At 43.6% G+C, this 21,634-nt stretch overlaps 1 protein-coding gene across 1 annotated transcript; it reads right to left on the reverse strand.

Moving 5' to 3' along the window:
* Positions 1-467: 467 nt before the first annotated feature.
* LOC142300968 (E3 ubiquitin/ISG15 ligase TRIM25-like) lies at positions 468-2,759 on the reverse strand. Its single transcript, XM_075341990.1, has 2 exons — positions 2,540-2,759; positions 468-1,885 (listed from the first exon to the last, which is right to left on the reverse strand). Exons 1-2 carry the CDS (start codon positions 2,757-2,759, stop codon positions 468-470), a joined length of 1,638 nt encoding a protein of 545 aa, XP_075198105.1.
* Positions 2,760-21,634: the final 18,875 nt, after the last annotated feature.

The following is a 21,634-nucleotide window of genomic DNA, read 5'->3' on the forward strand; positions in this document are numbered from 1 at the left end:
GAGGGGAGGAAAAAATGGAAATCTCTGGGTGGTGAAGGGGTTAAGGGGTCGTCCTCTATCAGCAAATGTTCGGCCCAGATGTTGTACTCACCGCCCTCGGTTCTGGCACTCGCATCACATTGAAAGCGCTGCAGCCAATCAGTGAGCTCAGTGGCGCTGCCCGTGTAGACAATGCCCCCTTCAGATATGCTGAGCTCTCTGATTGGTTGTTGTACTGTCACCGTGACATCACGGCCACCGCAAATAGCTGACATCAGAAGCCGCACCAGAGACTCCATACTAATACCGAGGACGGTGAGTACAGCAGGAATTTATACAGAAACTGCATCCGGGGCCGAACATTGTGTGAAAGAAGACGACCCCGAAATATTTATCTACAGACCAGAAGGAAAGAAAGATGGAGCCCCTCGCACTGCTGCACCCTACTGGCTGAATGCTCCACCAATCAGATTCTGCTCCCTGTGATGTCACCAGTCGCTGGGTAGAATTCTTCTATGATGAAGGTTCCTCACAGCTCCTCCTGATATCTTTATAGATCCTCCAAATACCCATAACGCAGCATGAAGGGGCTCGGAGAAGGCGGCAGTGAAGGTGTGTAAGTGTCTGATGGGGTCACACAGCTCATAAAAGGACAACTGCCCGGCCTCATAATCCAGACAGATCCTGACTCTATTACTAGAGATCTGCTGAGGTAACTGGATCACTTTACTGTCATGTGTCACTGAACACTGATTATTATACCCCTGCCCTTTATATAAACCCCAGGACTTGTTATTATCTCCAATGCATGACTGACGCCCCCTCCTGGCTATACTGGGGTAACACATCCCCACCTTCCACAATACTGACCCACTGATCTCCACATCCCAGTAATGTCGTCCTGAGGTAAATCCCCTCCTGCTCATCACCTGATAATCCTGGAATCTCTCTGCTGTTTCTGGACAATTCCGTCTTATTCTTGTCCAAGTCGCAGTTTTCAGGTCGTCTGATATAAGGAGATTATTACCAGCCGTGTTTACATCCAGTAATATGTCTGCAGGATCCTCCCCATAGAGGGTCACATTTATATCTCTTATCATAGCAGATAATGTGTGTGATATGTGTGAGATCAGCTCCGCACCCCGATCACCTCCATCATGTCCTCCCCTGTCCTCATCACCTCCATCATGTCCTCCTGTGTCCTCATCACCTCCGTCCTCCTCAGGGTCACACAAGTCCCCGGTGTCTGGATCTTGTAAGACGGTCAGTGGATCAGTCATGTTACACAGCTCCTCAATGTGCCTCATCTCCCTGGACAGCTCGTCCTTCTTTATTTCCAGCTTCTGGATCACATCAGACAGTGACAGTGACACCTGCTCTTCCCGTCTGGAGATCTCACTCAGGACCTTCTTCTCCAGGTCGTCCACCCGTCTCTTGATGTCTATAAACAGGGCAGTGACTCTCTCGGCTTTTCTAGATGCTTTATCTTGAGCTTTTCTCCTGCGCTCCTCCAGATTCTGGACTCTGTCCTCAGTTTTCTTCTTTTTTGTGATCAGTTTCAGGAGAACATTTCTCAGTTTCATCTTCTTCTTCTCAGAGGCCTCATCCAACATCTCCACTTGGTGTCCCTGATGTTCTCCGGCCAAACTGCAGGACACACAGATACAAGCAGCGTCCTCAGTGCAGTAATATTCCAGGATCTTCTTATGGACAGAACATTTCCGGTTCCCCAGAGAAGTGCTGGGATCAGTTAGGACGTGTTCTGGTCCTTTGTTGTGAACCCTCAGGTGATTATCGCACAGAGAAGCCTCACAGTGTAGACAGGATCTCACAGCAGGTACAGGAGAGTGATAACAGTAAGTGCAGAGGATTGAGGAATCATCCACAGAAGGAGGGAAATTCTGCACTACTTTAGGCCTCTGCCACACTCACGTGAATTTCACGCACGTGCCGAGAGACACGTATTTTCCCTGCGTGTTGTGTGCAGGTAAGTACGTGTCTCTGGTACGTGCGTGACACGTGTGTTCTACGTGTGCTATCCGCGATAGCACACGTAGAATCAGTAATTATTATACTCACCTGGTCCTTCCTGATGTCCGCGCTGCTGTCCGTGGTGCTGATCTTCGGCTCCAGCCCTCCCGTCTCCCCGCTGCTGCTGCTGCCAGGCTGTGAAGTGAATATTCAATGAGAATAATGAGCGGCGGTCGGCAGCAAGAGGCAGCAGCGGCAGAGACAGGAGGGCTGGAGAAGGTGAGTTAATGTTTTTTTTTTTTTTAACTGACATGTGTGTTTTCTCCGGCGCGTGTCACACGGGACCGCATCCACACTACACCCGTGTGGTGCGGGTGCGGGCCGTGTGACACCCGTGCTGCCGGCGAAAAACCGGACATGTCAGCGCTTTGAAAATCGCACACACGTACAAACGCACACGGACACACGTTCCGTGTGGTTTTACGTGTGTGTGCCTGCTACAATAGGGTAGCATTGGTTAAAGTGTCTCCGTGCCGCCGGTACGTGTTAAAAATGACAAACACGTGCCGGAGGCACGGATGTGTGGCACAGGCCTTACACAGAGTTATGTTCTTCTTCAGCGTCGGCCGTTCCTGAAACTCTTCTCTACATTCAGGACAGGAATAAACTCCAGGCTCGTCCTGTGTATCCAGCACACGATCAATACATTCCCGGCAGAAGTTGTGTCCACATCTCAGGGTTACAGGATCTGTATACAGGGACAGACACACGGAACATTCCAGATCTTGTCTCAGTCCAGCAGTCGCCATCGCTGACAGCAGAGGGAAGAAATGAAAGTAAAATTCTCCAACAAACACCCAGTGGGCGTGATCCACATTTACTAGAAAGGGAGCGGCTGAGCTTATCCGTCTGTATCTACAGGTTCAGTGACATTGTCGATTTCAGCAAATACCAAGTCTGTTCTCTCACTATCACCAAGTTTTTTCTGCCATAAAGATTAAATAGTTTTTATTGTATTTTATGCTGAATTGTGACTTCTTCCATTTTCTGTTTTTGCCAGAGCAATAATTCTGTGTCCGGTTTGTTGCTATATTCTCCTTTGTCTATTAATTATTATTATTATTATTATTATTATTATTTATTTATAGAGCACCATTAATTCCATGGTGCTGTACATGAGAGGGGGGGTTACATACAAAATACGTATACAAGTTACAGTAGACAGACTAGTACAGAGGGAAGAGGGCCCTACCCTTGCGGGCTTACATTCTATAGGATTATGGGGAGGAGACAATAGGTGGGGTGTAGGTCAGGCGGCAGCTCCGCACGGTGGTCGGGCGGCAGCTCCGCACGGTGGTCGGGCGGCAGCTCCGCACGGTGGTCGGGCGGCAGCTCCGCACGGTGGTCGGGCGGCAGCTCCGCACGGTGGTCGGGCGGCAGCTCCGCACGGTGGTCGGGCGGCAGCGAGTTCATGATTGAATATTAATTGAGTTTTACTGTCATCTCCATAATCCATATATTATAAAGCACCACCCACATTCCTCCATATAGTATAATTCAGCCCCATATTCCTCCATATAGTATAATGCAGCCCCATATTCCTCCATATAGTATAATGCAGCGCCATATTCCTCCATATAGTATAATGCAGCGCCCTATTCCTCCATATAGTATAATGCAACCCCATATTCCTCCTTATAGTATAATGCAGCGCCATATTCCTCCTTATAGTATAATGCAGTCCCCCTATTCCAAGAGGAACAGAGTCTTTAAATTCACTTAGTAATGAGCCCATACAAGCAAAATTATGAAAATATTGAATATTTTATTGTATTAAAGTGCTGTTGGGTACAAAAATATATATAAATACATATGGACCAAGGGAGCGGTGCTGAAGGGGAAAGAACCCCACGTGTCCCAGAGAGTGAAGAGGAGGATTCCTCAGCAATGATCTTTAGAGGGTTAATGAGGGGTGACTAGTAGCTAAGAGTAAGGCTGGTTTCACACTACGTTTATTTAACATCCGTCCTTAACGTTATTTTAGCGGAAATACGGATCCTGCTTTTACAGCAAATAACGTATGCAAACGCATCTGTTATTTTGCAGGATCCTGTCACTGGATGTTTAGGGGCGGGCATTGGAGTCATGTGATCGGGAGTGAGGGGAACTAGACTGGGAGCCGGCTTCTGACAGCTGCAGACGCTGGTAACCAAGGTAAACATCGGCCTTGGATACCCGATATTTATCTTGGTTACGAGTGTCTGCAGCTGCTAGGAGCAGGGCTGCCTGCACACGTTACCAACGTAAACATCGGGTAACTAAGATAAGTGGTTACCCGATATTTACCTTGGTTACGAGTGTCCGCAGCTCTCAGGTGGGAGAGAGAGGGAGGGGAGGAAGGGGGAAAGACAGAGATAGAGAGAGAGAGGGTGAGGGAGGGAAGAGGAGAGAGAGACAGATCACGCGAGACTGGTTCTGGGCATGCTCAGTACTTTCTGGGCATGCTCAGTACAAAAGCAGGATCCTGTCTATCAGCACGCCAGCGTTCACCTGCGTTCGCGTGCTGTTTAGTCAGGATCCAGCAATTTGCAGTATTTGGACGCAGCTCAAAAACGCTACAAGTAGCGTTTTTGAAACATGTTAAAAAACTGCAAGTCGCTGGATCCTCACTATAACGCACGCAAACGCAGGTGAACGGATGTTAACGCGAGTCCATTGCAAATGCATTGAAATGAAAACGCATTTGCACTGGATCCGCTTTTCTGCTAAAAAAACGTTATGGACGGATGTTAAATAAACGTAGTGTGAAACCAGCCTAAGGCTGCAGCACAAATAGTGGGAACAAATATACAAACTGTACAAGTATTTCCCCAAATACAAGCAGCACCACTCACCTCCTCAAGTCTATTCAGATCACTGCACCACCGGGGTAACCACGTGGGGACCAGCATCTCAACACGTGTTTCGCGTTTAGCTTCGTCGGGAGACGGATAAAAAAGTGTGCAGAAACTGACCTTAAATAGGCACCCGTAATACATCAAAAACACCCACCCTGAGCGCGTCACGGGAAGCCCTGAAGCCCGGAAATCCGCCCAGGTTCAGCGTCCACAGGAGGGGCCGGAGGGAAGAAAGCTTCCTGTGACGTCAACATTGTTGTTCCGACCCCGCTGTTAAGGACGCCACCGCAGCGATGTCCAGGCAACAGGCACGCCCCATGACGCGTCTCAAAATACCACCCCCTCCCGTCCATCATCCCCTCCCCACAAGTGAAACCGCCACTCACTACCAGGGCAGGCAAGAGCTTCTCCATACCGCCCATCAATAGAAAAACTCACCCCATATCCCCGCAATTATACCCACCGCAGTGGTATCAGAAACAACCGATAAATCCCAAAATACTTCATAGGTACACCCGGCTCTCCCCCTACAGAATGGGACCTGCCATCCACTCAAGGGGAAAATAAGCAACAAGTTCGAAGCGGTCATCTATTAGCTATCCCAGATCACAGGGGAGGCCCAAGTGTAGTGAGAGTATAGGAAAAACACAGAGTCCTGTCAGACTACCAACCTAAAGGAAACACAGGGAAAAGAACAAAAAAAAACCCACAACATCTAACATGTAACACCTTCCTAAAAGTATATGGAAAAGTCTCAGGTTCTAGAATTTTTTTCCCCCCAATACCAGATGTTTTTATAATAGTAGTAATGCAAAAGATTTGTCCCGTAGGAGTCCGTATGGCCAATTATATATATGATGGTATCAGTACACCATATCTTCTTTATCCATCATGTAAGCCGGAATCTCAGATGTAGATGGTCATCTTTCACAATAGTTACAGTCCATCCATTGTGGGGGTGGGCGTAAGAGAGGTTCCTCCTTCTCCAAAGGGGCGGGAGGGGGAGGGGTTTGGGGGGGGGGTTTCGCTGTTTCACAGAGGATGATACATATGGGTGCCCATTCACTAACAAAAAGAGAAAACAAACACACTGTTAAAAAGAGAACCATAACGACTGTCCAAAAATAAAATAAAATAAAATAAAATGAAGAGAGGGCCGCATGGGCAGTCTCAAATGCTCAAATGAAATAATGAGGGTACCAATTGTCAATACCTGCGTGTGTGTCCACACGCAAGTCAGTGCCGCTGATACACCTCAATGTCCAAGTGCACAACAATGGGAAGATAAGACGTAACATTATAGGAAGGGCGCAAAAGAGAGCCGCTCATTGAGGCCATATGGGGACATAGTCCCCAAAGTGAAGATCCAGCGACATTCGACCTGTGCCAGTCGCTTTTTGAGATCTCCGCCTCGAATACCCATGTGAACCTTGTCAATACCCCGAATCTTAAGAGTTTTTGGATCGCAGTTGTGGGCCATCCTAAAGTGTCGGGGTATTGTTTTCAAGGTATCCGGATCTACAGCTTCCTTAGCTGCGAGGATGTCACGCACATGTTCTCTTGTGCGTATTCTAAGCTCACGGGAAGTCAAACCGATGTATATCATGCCACAGCCACACATGGCATAATAAATTACGCCAGATGTGCTGCAGGAGATATACTCTCGGATCCGATATTCTTTCTTCCCGTCAGCTGTAGAGAAATGGGTAGCTCGAATAATATTTTGACATCCCCGACAGCTGCCACACGGGTAGCAGCCTAGCCGTTGGGGACCACAACCAAAAAGAGGGGGTACCGTAGCCACATAATGGCTATGTACTAAGGTATCCCTAAGGCTTCTACCTCTCTTGGCTGTCATAAGGGGACGTGCTGGAAGATATCCCGCCAGGGAGGGCTCAGTCTGAAGAACCCCCCAATGTTTATTCAGCACCCCTCTTATTTGGTCCCATTGCCGGCAGTAGGTGGAGATGAATCTGGCTACGGGTTTAGAATTTGCCGCTGGAATCTTTCTCTCCACCAATTTGATGTATTCCGGGTGCCTATTTAAGGTCAGTTCCTGCACACTTTTTTATCCGTCTCCCGACGAAGCTAAACGCGAAACACGTGTTGAGACGCTGGTCCCCACGTGGTTACCCCGGTGGTGCAGTGATCTGAATAGACTTGAGGAGGTGAGTGGTGCTGCTTGTATTTGGGGAAATACTTGTACAGTTTGTATATTTGTTCCCACTATTTGTGCTGCAGCCTTACTCTTAGCTACTAGTCACCCCTCATTAACCCTCTAAAGATCATTGCTGAGGAATCCTCCTCTTCACTCTCTGGGACACGTGGGGTTCTTTCCCCTTCAGCACCGCTCCCTTGGTCCATATGTATTTATATATATTTTTGTACCCAACAGCACTTTAATACAATAAAATATTCAATATTTTCATAATTTTGCTTGTATGGGCTCATTACTAAGTGAATTTAAAGACTCTGTTCCTCTTGGTTCTCATGATTTATGAGTTGTTGCTAATGATTGAGTCTGTGACTTTCCATGCGCCTGCATGTCTCAGTCCCCATATTCCTCCATATAGTATAATACAGTCCTCATATTCCTTAATATATTATAATGTACCTCTTTTATCCCTCCATATAGTGATATGCACCCCTTATATAGTAATAAAATGTATTCACCTACGGTATATAGCGCTATTAATTAATTCCACAGTGTATTATATTCCTCCATGTAATATAATGCACCCCTTATATTGCTCAATATAGTATAATGCCACCCCATATTCCTCCATATAGTATTATGCACCCCTTATAATAATCTATATAGTAGTATAATGCAGCCCTCATATTCCTCCATATAGTATAATGCAGCCCCCATATTCCTCCATATAGTATAATGCATCCCCCATATTCCTCCATATAGTATAATGCACCCCTTATAATAATCTATATAGTAGTATAATGCAGCCCTCATATTCCTCCATATAGTATAATGCAGCCCCCATATTCCTCCATATAGTATAATGCATCCCCCATATTCCTCCATATAGTATTATGCACCCCTTATAATAATCTATATAGTAGTATAATGCAGCCCTCATATTCCTCCATATAGTATAATGCATCCCCCATATTCCTCCATATAGTATACTGCTGTAAAAAATAAAGGGAACACTTAAACAACAAGATGGTATTTTAGTGTTCCCTTTATTTTTCTGAGCAGTATATAATGTACCTTCATATTCCTCCATATAGTATTATGCAGTGCTTATATTCCTCCATATAGTATTATGCAGCCCCCATATTCCTCCATATAATATAATGAAGCCCCCATAGTGTTTATTGCACCCCAATGGTCCTCTGGCCACTGTGTACTCCCTGATTAGCTAAATGCTCACCTCTCCTCATTCCCCCGCTGCTCCTCATTCCCCTGTTGCGTCCTGTGCACTGCACATCTTAGCACAGTGGCACGCAGTAGGGACATCATTGCTCCTCTGTGCTGTGACGTCAGAGTGCAGAGTCACAGTGGGAGAATGATAAGAGAGGGAGCACTCCAATAATCATTGCTTTCAACTGTATCACCATCTGCGATGCCAATACAATTGAAAGTGTGGAGGTCCCGCGGGTGGGGGTCCAGTGCTGGTGCTTGCACCAGACCCCCTGTTACACACATGGTCTGCCTCCATTGGCAGTACACCACTGATTACCAGAGGGAATTATAGGAGCTTAATAATGATGGACGAGTGTGCTTGGCACTACATAGTACTTAATACAGTATCGGGGTGCTCGGGTTCTCGCGGTGCGTGACCAAGTGTCGCGGGTGCTCGGAGGTGTAAACACAAAGCACAAGATGGCTTCATTGAATGATGGTAGCAGGCTCCCTAGTGAGAGGCATGTTCAGTGTCTGGATGGCTCTCACTGGGGGTAAAAACAACATTCTGGGATGTAGTGCATACCTCCCAACTATTGAAGAAAGGAAAGAGGGACAAAGTAAGCGACGTGGCATATTTTGACCACACCTCTAGCCACACCCCTAGCCACACCCATTTGTCAGTAAGGGTCATTCAGGACATGCCCCGGACTGTTCGTTAATAGTCGTAGCAGCCAGAATTTCCTTATATTTCTATGTGTCACTATATGACATGTTGCTTATTTGTGCCTATAAGGCCGTGTTCACACGCTGCATAAATTCTGTGTCTTTTTGTTTCTGCCGCTGTCTGCACCAAACTACACAATAACAATCTTTTCTGATTATTCCATTTTTGCTGCATTTTTTCTGCCTTTTCTCCATTATCTAATCTGTTTTTGGTTCTGATGTGAATCTGTGTTTTTTAGTGTTTTTATTGTAGAGAGAGGCTATTTCCTGCATATTTTTCAGCTCCACATAGAAACCTCCAGAGAAAAAAAAAGCATTAAAGCCGCAGAGATCAGCGGCGTCTTCTCGTGGAATCCACTTTACTTGGACAATTAAACACAGCAGAATAAATGTGCAAAAAAACAGCAGAAAAAAAAAGCATTTACACTACATGTGAACACGGACTAATTGTCCAAGCAAAGTGAATGAGACGTCATGAAATCCCCGTCCTCGGTCTGAAGTCGCCGCTGAACTCTGCGGATTTGGTGAGTAATCTATCCTCTATCCTCTATCTTCTATCCTTCTATCTAATCTATCCTATATCCTTCATCCTCTATCTATCTAGCCTCTATCTATCCTCTATGTTATATCCTTCTATCTAATCTATCCTCTATCCTTCATTCTCTATCTATCTATCTAGCCTCTATCTATCATCTAGCTTATATCCTTCTATCTAATCTATCCTCTATCCTTCATCCTCTAGCCTCTATCTATCCTCTATCTATCCTCTATCCTCTATCCTTCTATCTAATCTATCCTCTATCTTCTATCCCATGGGTCCCCAATTCCAGTCCTCGAGGGCCGCCAACAGTGCATGTTTTCAGGATTTCCTTAGTATTGCACATGTGATAATTTAATCACCTGCACAGTTGATGATTCCAACACCCATGCAATGCTAAGGAAATCCTGAAAACATGCACTGTTGGCGGCCCTAGAGGACTGGAGTTGGGGAACCCTGTTCTATCCTATATAATCTATCCTCTATCTCCTATCCTATCTAATCTATCCTCTATCCTTTATCCTTCTATCTAATCTATCCTCTATATTCTATACTATATAATCTTATAATCTATCCTCTACCTCCTATCCTTCTATCTAATCTATCCTCTATACTTCATCCTCTATCTATCCTCAATCTATTCTCTATCCTTCTATCTAATCTATCCTCTATCATCTAATCTATCCTCTATCTCCTATCCTTCTATCTAATCTATCCTCTATCTTCTATCCTATCTAATTTATCCTCTATCCTTCATCCTCTATCCAGCCTCTATCTATCCTCTATCCATCTATCCTTTATCTATCTATCCTCTTTCTATCCTCTATCCTTCTATCTAATATATCCTCTATCCTCTATCTTCTATCCTATCTAATCTATCCTCTATCCTTCATCCTCTATCTATCTAATCTATCCTTAATCCCCTATCCTTCTATCTAATCTATCCTCTATCCATCTATCTAATCTATCCTCTATCCTTCTATCTAATCTTTCCTCTATCCTTCATCCTCTATCCTTCTATCTAATCTATCTTCTATCCATCCATCTATCTAATCTATCCTCCATGCATCCATCCATCTATCTAGTCTATCATCCCTCCCTCCATCCATCCCTCCATCCCTCCCTCTATCCATCTATGCAGCTAGATAATCTGCTTCTGATTTCTCTATTGCAATATAGAGGTCAAGATTACCAAATTTTCGTATGTTTTTCAATACAGGCAGTGGCTCAATGGTAGAGCTGCTGCCTATAGACAATGAGCTTTCACGGGTTCGAGTCCCGGCTGCCCTTATAATCCAAACCCCATGAGAATTTAGTTTAATTTATTCACTGCAGTGAGGGGAAGAGCCAGGACATCAGCTGAGAGCCGTGGGACTGCAGGACACACCTCTAAAATCGGGGCAGTCCTGGAGAATCCGGGACGGTTGGGAGGTATGGTAGTGTGTCAAAATGAAAAAAAAAAAAAAACTCCCTCCCTCTCCCAGATATGCTCTGTTTATGGCTGGCTGTATGTGGGCGAAGAGCCAAACTGGCCAATCATTGACTTCCATAATACTTGTTACTCGAGTTGAACCCGTCCAAGCTATTGACCAGCTCAAGTTGAGTATCATACTGTTGTAGCACCCCTGAACCCATCAGGGCACTACTAGGTACTGCATTCTGGCAAAGATGCAGGGCCTACACCCAGGGACCTGGAAGACCAGTGTCGGTACCTCCAAAACACATAACATCCCCAGTTCCCTCTCCCCATTAGGGATAACTAACTAGTCAGGGACCCAATGGATGGCAACCCAGAGGTGAAGCCAATCCAGTCCACTAGACAACCCGTTGGGAGGGGACAGAGGGAACGTCAGAGGAGTCCGGTAGTGACAGTTGAAGGGGACGGACGTGTCTCCAGACGGAGTCATGTAGAAGTGACCTAGGTGGCACAGGAGAGTGGTTGCTAGGGAGAGCACAGCTATGTACCACTGGAACCAGAGCAGTGACAGGGCACAGGGCCCTAGGTCAGGTGAGAGCTTCAAGCAACCTGACAAATACCTGCACAGTAAGGGGACCTTCACAGACCTCACTGACCCAAGAATCTGGGGGTACCAGCAGTAAAGATTGAGCCAAGGACTGGAACAGAACACCGACCCTACAGGGTTCGCACTGCCCGCCGTACGGACGAGAGACTGCAGACAGACAGTAAGGGACCCACAAACGCTCCAAGCTACGGGGTCCCACCAACCAGTGAGAGGTGCTGGGGAAAGAGATTACCAGCTCACCACACCGGCACTGGAACAAAAGGGACCAGGGGTCTGAACCAGCCGTCCTCAGTGCCACAGCTCAACACCACTGTGAGTAAAACAGCAGTTGCACTGCATCCCCATCATGTGGTCTCCCTTCTTTCTGCGCCGGATCCCACCATTCACTCCCTGGGGCCCGGATCTACTTGCGGAGGGCCTAACATCCAGGCTGTCACCACCATCAGCCCCAGTGGTAACAGACTGTGCAGCGGCGGTTCCATTATCATAACCACAACCCTCAAGTGGCGTCATAATAAAAACTCTTTAATTTCCCCTGTATATAATCCCTTTAAAAAGCGTCCCCAGCGTAACGGAACCGGGCATCGGCCGTTACACAACCGCGACACAGCATCCCCGTAAATATACGGCCCGGGACCGAGTACCCCATAGCCCTGGGCGACACACTGTTCACTCATCATTTCGAGTACTGAGCACCAAGCACTGGAGTAAGTGCCCATCGCTAGAGCTTACCCATTACAGTTTATTAGTAGTGATGAGTGAACACTACCATGCTTGGATGCTTGGTACTCGTAAAGAGCAGTTAATGGCACGTCTCGAGTGAATGGGGAACTGGAGCATTTTTCCAGATGAGTTCCCTGAAAAATGCTTGAGTTCCCCATTGACTTCCATTATACTCGGGTAGTCAAGTTGCTCTCATCTGAGCATCCAACTGCTCCTAACGAGTAAGAAGCACTTGAGCATGGTAGTGCTCGCTCATTACTGTTAATCAGTAACTGAGATATATTTGTTTTTTTTAGAAGAAGAAAAGTCCAGCGCTGGGTATAAATTTAAAAGTCCATCTTTTTATTTAGAATTCATTAAAATCCAGCAGGTGAAGTGCCATCACACGGAACCATACAGAAGAAGAACAACGCGTTTCGACGCTCAGGTCTTACCCATGTTCTGAGGTGATATGTTGTCGGTTTCCTTTTGTAAGATCCTCCTGTATACCTTAATAAGTGACACCTCAACAAGTGTTCAGGGCAACTCCAGAACTAGTTGTTACGAGGGAACTACCGAACGTCTGTACATGGCGGTGATGTTACGGGTTTTGACTTTGCTGGCATCGAACAGGTGCAGAGACTAGAGTTGAGCGCGGTTCGTGGTTCTCCAGTTCGGGGCTCGAGTGATTTTGGGGGCTGTTCTAGATCGAACTAGAACTCGAGTTTTTTGCTAAAGCTCGATAGTTCTAGATACGTTCGAGAGTGATTCTAGCAGCAAAAAGCAGGGCTTTTTACAGCTACAGTGTGCAGGAGCCATCGCTGGCAGCCTGCCACAAGCTGGTAACCAAGATAAACATCGGGTATCCAAGCAAAGCGCTTTGGTTAGTAACCCGATGTTTATCCTAGTTACGTGCAGGAAGCCCACACTTCCCCGCTCAGCTCGCTCCGCCCCCTCCTGCCCGCGGCATGTACACACACACACACACACCCCCACACACACACTGCACACTGCACACATGGTCCCGCTCGGCTTACCTGCGGTGATGAAGTCCCGCCATCCCAACCTCAGCGCTGTCACTGTCCTCCATGGCCGCCGCTTGTCACATCACCTTCTCTCGCTTCCGACCCGAGACTGACTAGCGGTGACGTCACGGGCCTCTCGCGATACTTGGCTGTGAAGGCAGCGGTCATTGAACTCAGTGACAGGTTCTGTCAGTGTGCTGGAGTTCAGCGCAGGTAATGTACCTCGCTGACAGCAGCACTTGTCATCCCCTGCAGTGACCTGGGCTGACCCATTGATGTTAGCTCAGGTCACTGCATTTCTCTCCCAGCCAATGGGGAACATCCTGCTCTTCATTGACTGGGACAGTGTGGATCGTCATGGCAACCCCTTGGATTACACCAGACCTGGATTTGTTTTTCTTTCTAATAAATTGGTTAAAGAGGGAATGTATTGGGGAGTGTTTTTTCAAATAAAAATGTGTTTGTCGTCTATTTTTTTTTATTACTGACTGGGTTGGTGATGTTGGGTATCTGATAGACGCCTGACCTCACCAACCCCAGGGCTTGATGCCAGGTGACATTACACATCTGGTATTAACCCCATATATTACCCCGTTTGCCACCGCACCAGGGCGCGGGATGAGCTGGGGCGAAGCACCAGGATTGTCGCATCTAATGGATGCGCCACTTCTGGGGCGGCTGCGGCCTGCTATTTTTAGGCTGGGGAGAGTCCAATAACCATGGACCTCCCTAGTCTGAGAATATCAGACTCCAGCTGTCTGCTTTACCTTGGCTGGTGATCCAATTTTGGGGGGACCCCTACGTGTTTTTTTTTTAACTATTTATTTAATTTAAAATAACAGCGTGGGGTGCCCTCAGTTTTGGATTACCAGCCAAGGTGAGGTTGCCAGCTGTGGTCTGCAGGCTGCAGCCGTCTGCTTTACCCTAGCTGGCTACAAAACTAGGGGGAACCCTACGTCATTTTTTTTTTCCTTTTTTTGGCTAAATACAAAGCTAAGCACCCCTTAGTGCCTCATGAAAGGCACCAAAGGGTGCAAAATTACAAAATGCAGGAGAGTGGGACATTATGTGTCTTTCTGCCATTATAATGACAGAAAAGACTGATATGAAGTGCACAAGCACAGGAAAATCACCAGAGCGCTCTACGCTGTGAAAAGCAGTAGAAAATGGCACTGGAGTGAACATGTGACCGCCTCATGTAGGATGAAGCTATGGATCCTGGGTAAATTTATGCATTTACCCTCCTTCAGTTTTTTTGCAGTACACAAAAAAAACGGAAGGCACACGGATGACAAACAGATGACATACGGACCGTCTACGGAACGGAAACGGATGCCACACGGATGCACCCGTGAAAAAAACCGGACTGTTTTTTGCAGACCGCAAAAATGGATCGGTCATGTTAATGTAGCCTTATTCTGATCTGCCGTTTATAAACAGCAGGCAGAAATAAGTGAATAACGCCCCCCGGCGTCAGAAAATCTCCGGGGTTTCAGGGCTAGCTGAGACCCTGGAGATCATGATTCAGGACGGTTTTTCCGGTCCCCGCTCACGTGATCACAGGTATACACCGTACACCGATGATCACGTTACAGTAAATGACAGCGCCGGTAAAAAATTATTTATCTCCCATCTGGCATGAACAAACACTTCTTCTCCACTTCTTCTCCACTTCTCCACTTTTTCTCCACTTTTTCTACATTTTTTCTCCACTTTTTCTCCACTTTTTCTCCATTTTTTCTCCACTTTTTCTACATTTTTTCTCCACTTTTTCTCCACTTTTTCTCCACTTTTTCTACATTTTTTCTCCACTTTTTCTCCACTTTTTCTCCACTTTTTCTACATTTTTTCTCCACTTTTTCTCCATTTTTTCTCCACTTTTTCTACATTTGTTCTACACTTTTTCTACACTTTTTCTACACTTTTTCTCCACTTTTTCTACATTTTTTATTCACTTTTTCTCCACTTTTTCTCCACTTTTTCTCCATTTTTTCTCCACTTTTTCTACATTTGTTCTACACTTTTTCTACACTTTTTCTCCACTTTTTCTCCACTTTTTCTCCACTTTTTCTACATTTTTTCTCCACTTTTTCTCCACTTTTTCTACACTTTTTCTACACTTTTTCTCCACTTTTTCTCCACTTTTTCTCCATTTTTTCTCCACTTTTTCTACATTTTTTCTCCACTTTTTCTACACTTTTTCTACACTTTTTCTCCACTTTTTCTCCACTTTTTCTACATTTTTTCTCCACTTTTTCTACATTTTTTCTCCACTTTTTCTCCACTTTTTCTCCACTTTTTCTACATTTTTTCTCCACTTTTTCTCCACTTTCTCTCCACTTTCTCTCCACTTTTTCTCCACTTTCTCTCCACTTTCTCTCCACTTTTTCTCCACTTTTTCTCCACTTTTTCTACATTTTTTCTCCACTTTTTCTACATTTTTTCTCCACTTTTTCTCCACTTCTTCTCCACTTCTTCTCCACTTTTTCTACATTTTTTCTCCACTTTTTCTACACTTTTTCTACATTTTTTCTCCACTTTTTCTCCACTTTTTCTCCACTTTTTCTCCACTTCTTCTCCACTTCTCCACTTTTTCTACATTTTTTCTCCACTTTTTCTACACTTTTTCTACATTTTTTCTCCACTTTTTCTCCACTTTTTCTACATTTTTTCTCCACTTTTTCTCCACTTTCTCTCCACTTTTTCTCCACTTTTTCTCCATTTTTTCTCCACTTTTTCTCCACTTTTTCTCCACTTTTTCTACATTTTTTCTCCACTTTTTCTACATTTTTTCTACACTTTTTCTACACTTTTTCTACACTTTTTCTACATTTTTTCTCCACTTTTTCTCCACTTTTTCTCCACCTTTTCTCCATTTTTACTCCACTTTTTCTACATTTTTTTCTCCACTTTTTCTCTACTTTTTCTACATTTTTTCTCCACTTTTTCTCCACTTTTTCTCCACTTTTTCTACATTTTTTCTCCACTTTTTCTCCACTTTTTCTCCGTTCTTTTTCTATGGTCGGTCTACCCATTAGCTCTGCCATGCATACTGTAGCTCTACACCTACTGCACATGTTACTTTATGATTGACATCTCTTTCGTACCAGAGCTGTCTAAGCCTACTCTGACCCCATATTTGTCATTACTATATTGTCCTTGTACTGTATTATGACATTTGTATCATGTGTTTCATTTCTTGCTGTGTTGCAATTTTTTTGCTGCATCTCAATTGTACCTCTACATTGTTCGAGTTTATGTTATTGTTCTCTCACTCTTATGTGATACTGATTATTGTCATTTTTCATGATTACATGCAGATAAGTCCAATCTGACGAAGGCTCAGGCCGAAACGTCATTTGTAACTTGTTTTGGACAAAATCATATATGCTTATGAAAACATTTTTTTTCTTAATACGGACCAATAAAGAGTGATTTTGCATTACTATCCGTTGTGACTTACTGACTTAGTCTGGGAGATTTAGAGTGCCGAGGTTACTCACTAATTTTATCTATTATTACCTCTGAGCACCTATATACCAGTGAGCAGAGCTTCCTCTACAGTAGTTCTCCTGATTAGGCATGCCCTTACCTCATGAGCAGGGCATTGCAGCTTTGGTAGCAACCATTACGACATGGACTCTGCTGCTGTGGACCCGGGGAGAGTGAGTGCAGATTCATTGCACCCACACTCCTCACATGAAGGGTCCGCACTCCTAGAAAATGGGGGATACGTTCCCTGAGTGTCTCCCCCCCATATTCTAGACGGTCCAGAGTCGTCGTGGGACCCCTTTATTTTTTTTCTTACAATAAATTGGTGAAAGAGGAAATGTTTTGGGGACTGTTTTTTCAAATAAATTTCTTTTGTCGATTTTTTTTTTTTGTTAGTACTGACAGTTTATGATGTTGGGTATCTAATAGACGCCATGACATCACAAACTGCTGGGCTTGATCTCAGGTGACTTTACAGCTAGTATCAACCCGATTTATTACCCCGTTTGCCACTGCACCAGGGCACGGGTTGAGCTGGGGTGAAGCGCCAGGATTGGCGCATCTAGTGGATGTGCCACGTCTAGGGTGCCTGCGACCTGCTATTTTTAGGCTGTGAAGGCCCAATAACTATGGACCTTCCCACCCTGAGAATACCAGACCACAGCTGTCCGCTTTACCTTGGCTGGTGATCCAATTTGGAGGGGACCCTACTTTTTTTGTGTAATTATTAATATTTATAAAATAATTATAAAAAAAGAGCCTGGGGGGACCTCCACATTGGATCCCCAACCACGGTAAAGCTGCCAGCTGTGGTTTTCAGGCTACAGCCGTCTGCTTTACCCTAGCTGGCTATCAAAAATGGGGGGACCCAACGTCATTTTTTTTTTAACTATTTTTTAAATAGAAAAAATTAATGGGCTTCCCTGTATTTTGATTGCCAACCAAGGTAACGACAGACAGATGGGGGTGGCAACCCATAGCTGTCTGCTTTATCTGCGCTGAGAATCAAAAATACCGCGGAGCGCTACGTCATTTTTTTTAAAGATTTATTTTTACAGCACTGTGATGTCCAGCAATCAAAATACAGGGAAGCCCATTTTGTTTTTAGTTATTTAAATAAATAATTAAAAAAAATATATATGGGCTCCCACTGCATTTTTTGTATTGCTAGCTAAGGGTAATCCAAGCAGCTACTGGCTGCTAACCCCCACTGCTTGGTGTTACCTTCACTGGCAATGGAAAATCCAGGGAAGCATTTTTTATTTTTTTTGCCAAAAAACTACAAAAAAAGGACGTGATCTTCGCCATATTTTTGTATGCTAGCCAGGTATAGCAGGCAGGTGCTGGAAGAGTTAGATACAGCGCCAGAAGATGGCGCTTCTGTGAAAATGCCATTTTCTGAGGCGGCTGCAGACTGCAATTCGCAGCAGTGGGGCCCAGAAAGCTCAGGCCAACCTGTGCTGCGGATTCCAATCCCCAGCTGCCTAGTTGTACCTGGCTGGACACAAAAATGGGGCCAAGCCTACGTCATTTGTTTTCTAATTATTTCATGAAATTCATGAAATAATAAAAAAAGGGCTTCCCTTTATTTTTGGTTCCCAGCCGGGTACAAGTAGGCAACTGGGGGTTGGGGGCAGCCGTACCTGCCTGCTGTACCTGGCTAGCATACAAAAATATGGCGAAGACCACATAATTTTTTCAGGCGGCAAAAAACTTCTGCATACAGTCCTGGATGGATGTAGAAAGAGGTTTTTTGCCCAGCTCACCTGTGTGATGGAAGCCAGTAATCCTGGGCTGTGCACGGAGAAGAGGTTTGGAGAGCCAGTCCATGTGCATTGAAATTGGTTGAAGGATTTCACCAGCACAAAACTCCAGGCATTTTTTTCTTTAAAATAAAACTTCCTTTATTTTCTTATCATTAAAAAGTCCATGCTATGGTGGTCAAACCCATGTCAGAGAGGACGCGTTTCGAACATCCAGTTCTTATTCAGTCTCTAAACCATCTAGTCACAGAACTGTTTAAAAAGGGCTGAACCCAAACATGTGATCAAATGCAAGGAGAGAGCAAGACAATTACAAAAACATTAACCCCTTGAGTTATATCACTCCATATAATGCTTATAACACTTATATATATACAAAGTTTTTTTGTTTTTTTTAGCCAGATTAATATGCAAACATTAATTCATTTCTTTTATTTAAACCTTTCGGAAATCTTGTGCCCATTAAAAACATCCATTTTATTTCTCTCTGAAAAAGGATATCTTTCAAATTTCCACCTCTTCTAGGTAGTTGAATTTTTTCAATGGCATTGACTTTCATGCCTGTTAAATTACCTGCATGTGCGTCGCGAAAATGTTGAGACGCTCCTGATAATTTTCTGGTGGTGGCATTATTAACATCATAAATGTGTTCAGATATCCTCTTTCTGAGAGAACGACAAGTGCTGCCTATATATTGTAACTGGCAAATAGTACACGATATTAAATAAACCACATGGTCTGAACTGCAGTTTATGAGTGACATTATTTTATACGTTTTTTTATCTGTAAATGAAGAAAATTCCTTCACATTTGACATATAACCGCATAGTCCACACGATCTGTGGCCACATTTGAAAGAGCCTGTGCTGGGTAACCAATTGCCAGTGTTTTTTTCTTTTTTAGTGGAACCGCACCTATTCATATGATCACTAGGTGATAACATGGATCCCAATGTAATGTTCCTTTTTGAAACAAATTTAACTCCATTTTTTAAGATTTTGTGTAATGTGTCATCTGTAGATAAAATGGGTAAATATTTTTTAACAATTTTAATTACATCATAATAATTTTTACTGTATGTTGTTGAAAAGACAACTGACAATTCTTTCTGGGGACTATCTCTGGTTTTATTCATGTCCAAATATTGTGACCTACTCACTTTGATTGCCTTGGTTTTGGCTTTCTGGAGATTTGTCATTTTATACCCTCTTGCCAAAAACCTTTTTTCAATAGTGCTGCATTCTGCCTCAAAACCATTTTGGGTGTTGCAACATCTCCTGGCACGGACATATTCACCTGTAGGGATGTTGTTTATAACATTCTTTGGATGGCAACTTCCCGCATGTAATAATGAGTTGCCTGATATGGGTTTTCTATAAAGACTACAATTAATTTCTCCATTGTCACCCTTCCCATGGAATTGTATATCCAAAAAATTAATTTTTGATACATCATGAAAAAAAGTGAAAAAAAGATTATGGGCATTATTATTAATATATGATATGAAATCCTCAATTTTTTTGTTTGGATTTTGCCATACAATAAGTACATCATCTATAAATCTCAGATATAATGCTATATCCGAGAAAAAAGGATTGCACTGATTAAAAATATATTGTTCTTCCCACCAAAACATAAATATGCCTGCTAGAGAGGGGGAAAACCGTGCGCCCATTGAACATCCCTGTAACTGAATATATCCTTTATTTAAAAAGGTAAAATAGTTGTTTTTGAGTAAAAACTCAGTTACATCAATCAAATAGTCCTGTAATTCAAGTGAGTAGTCAGAATATTTTTTGAGCAAATCTTTCAACGCTAAAATGGCAAGGGAATGTGGAATGGATGTATACAGTGATTGCACATCACAAGTTAACCAACTAAAATTATCCTGCCATTTCATCTGAGAAATAATATTCAACACATGTTTGCTATCCAGGACATAGCCAGGAGACATTTTAGGAAGAAATTGAAGGTGGTTATCCAACCACTCTGCTAGATGTTCAGTATAAGAATCTATACCTGAGACAATCGGTCTCATTTTTGGGGGAAATTGGTTTTTATGTGACTTGGGTAAGGCATGTAATAGTGGTATTAAACAATACGATGGATTAAGATAATCTCTCAATTTTTCATCAATTAAACCCAAATGTAAGCCTTCTTCTAGAATTTTTTCCAAGGATTTTTTTTATATCTGCAGAGGGGTCATGATCGACTCTCCTGTAGGTAACACAATCCTGTAACATAGTCAATACCTCCCTTTCATAAAGTCCAGTATCCAAAACTACGACTGCCCCCCCCTTGTCAGAATTTTTTATTATGATGTTAAAGTTTTTTTGCAAGGAAATAATCGCATCCTTCTCAGTCTTAGACAAATTTTGAACCATAGGTTCTTGTAAATGAGAAAGAGCAGTTAACTCCTTTTCTACTATGTTCTGGAAATCAGTCATCTGGTCACACCTTGAAGGTATGGGATAAAAACTGGGATTAGGAACATTAAAGTGGGAAACCGCACAATGTGGATTGGGTCCGGCACCACTATCACTTGACAAATCATGCAAATCTTGTAAAGCCATTTGTTCTTTAAATGACATAGGAGAGAAAAAAATGTCAGCTGATGCATTTGAAACATTAGGAACATTAACCTCATTTTCATCGTGAAAAAAGTGTTTTTTTACTGTTAATTTTCGGATAAACTTATTAACATCTAGTATTGTTTTAAGAAGATCAAACCTCTTGTTGGGGACAAAATTTAAACCCCTTTTCAAAACACTAATTTCACTGCTGTTTAAAATGCATGCCGACATATTTATAACAGAAAAATTATTATTATCAATATTCATTTCCTTTTCCCCCTCGTAAAATGATTGTGTTGGTACACATGGCTTTCTATGCTTGCGGCCGCTCCTCCTTGTTTTTTTCGATTTTTTTGAAAAAACGGCTGGTTTTTCAAGTTTTTTGACACACTTGAAGAGGTGGATGGGGTGTCAAAATTATTATCGGACGTGTCAGTATTATAATCTGTAGAGTCCACATCAGTCGTTTCAAAGTCCGTAGAAGAAAAATTAACACGAGTAGAATTATTACGTCTTTTATGATTTTTCAATATGGATCTGGGACCAGCTTGGAAAAATCTCCTGGAATTATGCCAATTGT

Source organism: Anomaloglossus baeobatrachus, chromosome 4 (genome assembly GCF_048569485.1).
Source record: "Anomaloglossus baeobatrachus isolate aAnoBae1 chromosome 4, aAnoBae1.hap1, whole genome shotgun sequence".
NCBI classification, from domain to species: Eukaryota; Metazoa; Chordata; class Amphibia; order Anura; family Aromobatidae; genus Anomaloglossus; species Anomaloglossus baeobatrachus.

Coding starts and splice junctions, on each gene's coding strand:
- LOC142300968 (XM_075341990.1), bottom strand. CDS start 2,759: ATGGCGACTGCTGGACTGAGACAAGATCTGGAATGTTCCGTGTGTCTG. Junction 1,886..2,539: donor CATAACTCTGTGTAAGGCCT/GTGCCACACATC, acceptor GGCCTAAAGTAG/TGCAGAATTTCCCTCCTTCT.